This window comes from Austrofundulus limnaeus, unplaced genomic scaffold, assembly GCF_001266775.1.
Source record: "Austrofundulus limnaeus strain Quisiro unplaced genomic scaffold, Austrofundulus_limnaeus-1.0 Scaffold25, whole genome shotgun sequence".
NCBI lineage: Eukaryota > Metazoa > Chordata > Actinopteri > Cyprinodontiformes > Rivulidae > Austrofundulus > Austrofundulus limnaeus.
In genome coordinates, this window is record NW_013952427.1 from 1,013,844 (window position 1) to 1,017,992 (window position 4,149).

A 4,149-nucleotide genomic window follows, 5' to 3' on the forward strand; every position below is an offset into this window, starting at 1 on the left:
AACGGCCACTCTCGGCTTCCGTATGATTAAGAAAAGGAAGAAACACCTTCTAATGAAACGTTCATTTAACCTGACAAATGAACATCTGCTTTGAAGACACTTCTATTATATGATACGTCGACTTACCATACACTCCTGCCTGTGGCGTTCTGCGTGGTCACGTGACACATGTCAGGGAACAGCATGGCGGACATGCATGTGGAGCCTCCAAACAAACTGCACCGCTTGTCCAGCTAACCCCACCATCAGATTCACCTTTATCGCGCGTGAAGCCGGGCCAGTGGAGGCCGAACTCACAGCAGAATGGACGAGGAAAACAAGCTCCAGTTCCCGTCTCTGCCCGCCTCCAAGGAGGACCTTCTGGTGAGAGCACATCCGACATGTCCACTGACTGTTGGCTAACCAAACCCAACTTCCTCTGAAGCGATGTTGTCAAACCAGTGGAAAGAATTAACCTAAAAACACACTCAGCGATGCATTTACTTTAACTATATGAATACAACACAGTAAGAATGACGTGAACCTCTTTTTATTATTTAAATTCGTCAGAATTAATGCAATTCATGTAGCCAAAGCTAACTAGCATTAGCCACGTATGCACACAAGTAAAGTAATGTCTTCGACATCAAGCAAAAGTTTCCTTCATTTTAAATTTGTATTTTGTTTGTTTTTGCAGGATTGGGCTTATCCAATGAGACGAGAAATGCAGGTAATTGATTTACAAGTAAAAAAAAACAACCTTTGTTTAATGTTACATAAATGGTGAAGGACTTTTATTTCAGCAGCCATGCTAAACTGATACTCCAGAGTCCTTTTCTTAGTTTTGACATTTATAATTTCTGATTTCACATACAAAGTGTAAGTTGTTATGTGAGTGCTGTTACTGGAATTCATGTGTTTAGGGCTCACCTAAAACACACTTGGAAGATGACATTAGTTTGCTTCCTTATGGTAATGTGTTGCTGTGTGTGTTTTTATCTATTAGGAGATTTTGCCTGGATTATTTTTAGGTCCTTACTCTGCTGCAATGAAAAGCAAGGTATTTATCTAAAGCTTTAACCACTGGTGGTAAATATACACAAATTAAATATATATTTTTGTTTGCTTCTCTGGTTTTGTCTTTGTTTAGCTGCCAATTCTTGAAAGACACGGCATAACACACATTGTATGTGTTCGTCAAGACATTGAAGCCAATTTTATCAAACCTAATTTCCCTCATACATTTAGGTAAGAACACCTTAATGTGATGTAGTAAGTTTTTATTAATTTACAAGCTCAAAGTGCTGTTTTTTTTATCTATGATCTGTTAATCTGATTATATCTTGATCGTTCTTGCAGATATCTTGTTTTAGATATTGCAGACAATCCAGTGGAAAATATAATACGTTTTTTTCCTATGGTGAGTTTCAAATTGAGGCTTTGACTTTTTATTGACTTTGACAATATAAATAATGTTCACTTCCTTTTTTACAGACAAAAGAATTTATCGATAGCTGCTTAGCAGCAGAGGGTAAGGATGTGTGTGAAATTCCTCATTCGTCGTGGTTTGGATGTTGAGTATTTATTCAGTCTTTCTTGTAGGAAAGGTTCTGGTTCACGGTAATGCAGGGATATCAAGAAGGTGAGGCGTGTTCTGTTTTTCACATTTTATCCTTTCAACAAGAAAATTAAACAAGAATCTTTCAATTTAAAGTATGGGTTAAAGCAGTGTTTCCCAAAGTTGGGGTCGGGACCCAAAGTGGGGTCCCGAAACATCAAAGTGGGGTCCTGAAAAGATTTTCTGAATTAATTACATTTTTGCCTTAGTTGTTACAAAGGAGTGAGGTTAGTGTATTTAAAATGGATAAATGTAGTATAAAAATATTGTTACTATGCCCATGTTTTGTTGACCTGATACAAATGTTTATCATCCAAAAATAGCTGGGGGCACAGGTCTCTGCTACTGTTATTTTGTGGGTCAAAAGCTGAAAAGTTTGGGAACCACTGCACTTTGGTTCCCAAAGTTGGGCTTGGGACCCAATTATGGGTCATGAAGCACCTTGGATAATCTCCAGAAATCAATTTAAAGGGTAATAAAATAATTGCCGATGTAATATATTCCCTTTAATTATTACAAAAACACAAAATAAGTAATAAAAAAAGTATTTATATTTGTGTACAAGCTGTTTAGATTGTCAAAAAGCCTGTGTTTTTAGGGTTATTAACGAAGTTCATGTACTCAGACCAATAATATTTGGGGTCACAAGTTTTTACCATGGATATTTTGTGGGTGAGAAGACAAAAAGTTTGGGAACCACTGGGTTAAAGAGTTTATGAGATTATTTATACCACAGGACAAAGTTCTCCGTCACCATGCGGAGGTGCCAAAAACATTTTCAGTCAAAAGTTTTTGTTTTCTCTTTAACTCGTGATACCACTTAATTTCTTTTTCCAGTGCTGCCTTAGTGATTGCATACCTTATGGAAACATTTGGGATGAAATACAGGTGATTTTGTTCTTTGACATTTATTTTTGTCTTTAAGGACAAAACAAAACCATTGTTCCTGCTGTTTCTGTCTAATGTAAACACTGTAGTTGTGACTCTGTAGGGATGCGTTCAGTTACGTCCAGGAGAGGAGATTTTGCATCAACCCTAATGTGGGCTTTGTTCATCAACTACAGGTAAGACTAACACGGAATCTGTTGTAGATTTTTTTTACACAGTTTTAAATTTCCAAACTCATTTTCACCTGGGCCTCATTAACGGACCAGACGGTAATCACCCGCTGGCCTGCCTTGAGTTTGACACGTGCACTAGAATTATTATGTTTATTTAGTGCATAGATTGTTGGCTGGTGTCGTATAAAATAGCACTATTTAAAGCATAAGCATCCATATTGGTGAACCAAATGATGTTTTTCCTGGGAGATACAAAGAAGTAATTTTTATTTGGAAGGGGTGCTGTTTGTCATTTCAGGAATATGAAGCAATCTACCTTGCCAAATTGACCATAAAAATGATGTCACCGATGCAGTTGGGCCGATCGTTCTCTCTGCAAGCCGGGATGCCAGGTTTGTATTCAGTAAACTTTTCCCACGAAGCTGCGTTAAACTGGAGCAGGGCTGTTGAAGGATTTGTTTCAGGTCTTTGCTCAGGGGGGATTAACACCATATTTTCAAATCTTCAGCAAAATTATTAGAATTAGAAGCTTTTCATCGAATGAATTTAGTCGTTTCCGACACAAATGGGGTTTTTACGGTGTAGGATTCCTGCACACAGCAGCTGGTAAAATGTCTCTTATTTCTAAAACTTTTGAATGTTTCAGGTGTTTCCTGGATTTATAGGCCTTTCTGCACTGCAAGGCCCGGTCCGGCCTGGGTTCAAACCCAGGTTCAAGTAGGGCTGGGCGATCATTTGATCGCGATTATTGATCGGGAAAAAAATTCACGGTGATCAGGTGTGAGCCTCTTACTTGATCAAACATGGCAGAAATGTGGGCAACAACAGCCAATCAGAATCCAACTTCTCCTGCTCCACTTCTGTTTATACGTTGGTAAGGAAACGCAGAATAAAACGCCGAATCTCACCGAGTTTGCTTATTTGGGCGAGTTTCTGAGGTATTTTGTCCACTGTCGCTTACTGTACCTGCTGTTACCTGCTAACAGGCACACAGGGTGAGCTCTGAGCTCCCCTCCCAACTAGAGAGAGGGAGGGAGAGCGGAGAAAAAGAAAAGAGAGCTGCGATGCACGGCTCGCTAAAACAAAAGCATCCTCCAAAAATATGAAGCAGTGTCAGGGTAACGTTTAGGACAGAACAATGTCCCAGCGGTTCTTCATTTATCTGGAGAAGAACTTTTCTGTAAGTTTTATCGGCACACGATGGGCTGGACGAGACGTGACTTCCTGTCTGAGTCTCATCACAAACAGCGGCTGAGAGACGCTGCAAACTCCTGAACAGCTGGGAGTTTATGCAACGTTTTGTGTGTGCAGAATCAGATATTCTTTCAGAAAAAATGAAACTGCGTTGTTTGTTGTTTGATAAAGCACTGTAAACGGGGGGGTCCTTCCATAACAAAAGTAATGAGCTTAGATCATATTCAGTTGGCAAGTGAGCACAAATTGTTGCTGTTTGTAGGGTTTATGTTTCTTTATGAAATATTTAATGTGAAA

At 39.1% G+C, this 4,149-nt stretch overlaps 1 protein-coding gene across 1 annotated transcript in view; it reads left to right on the forward strand.

Moving 5' to 3' along the window:
- Positions 1–235: 235 nt before the first annotated feature.
- styx (serine/threonine/tyrosine interacting protein) overlaps positions 236–4,149 on the forward strand; it is a gene marked incomplete at its 5' end in the record, with an annotated part of 7,070 nt that continues 3,156 nt past the window's right edge. The window contains 10 exon segments of the mRNA XM_014004535.1: positions 236–363; positions 677–709; positions 986–1,039; positions 1,130–1,227; positions 1,339–1,399; positions 1,474–1,510; positions 1,582–1,621; positions 2,435–2,485; positions 2,589–2,661; positions 2,957–3,050. Of these exon segments, the coding sequence (XP_013859989.1) occupies positions 304–363; positions 677–709; positions 986–1,039; positions 1,130–1,227; positions 1,339–1,399; positions 1,474–1,510; positions 1,582–1,621; positions 2,435–2,485; positions 2,589–2,661; positions 2,957–3,050 (601 nt within the window).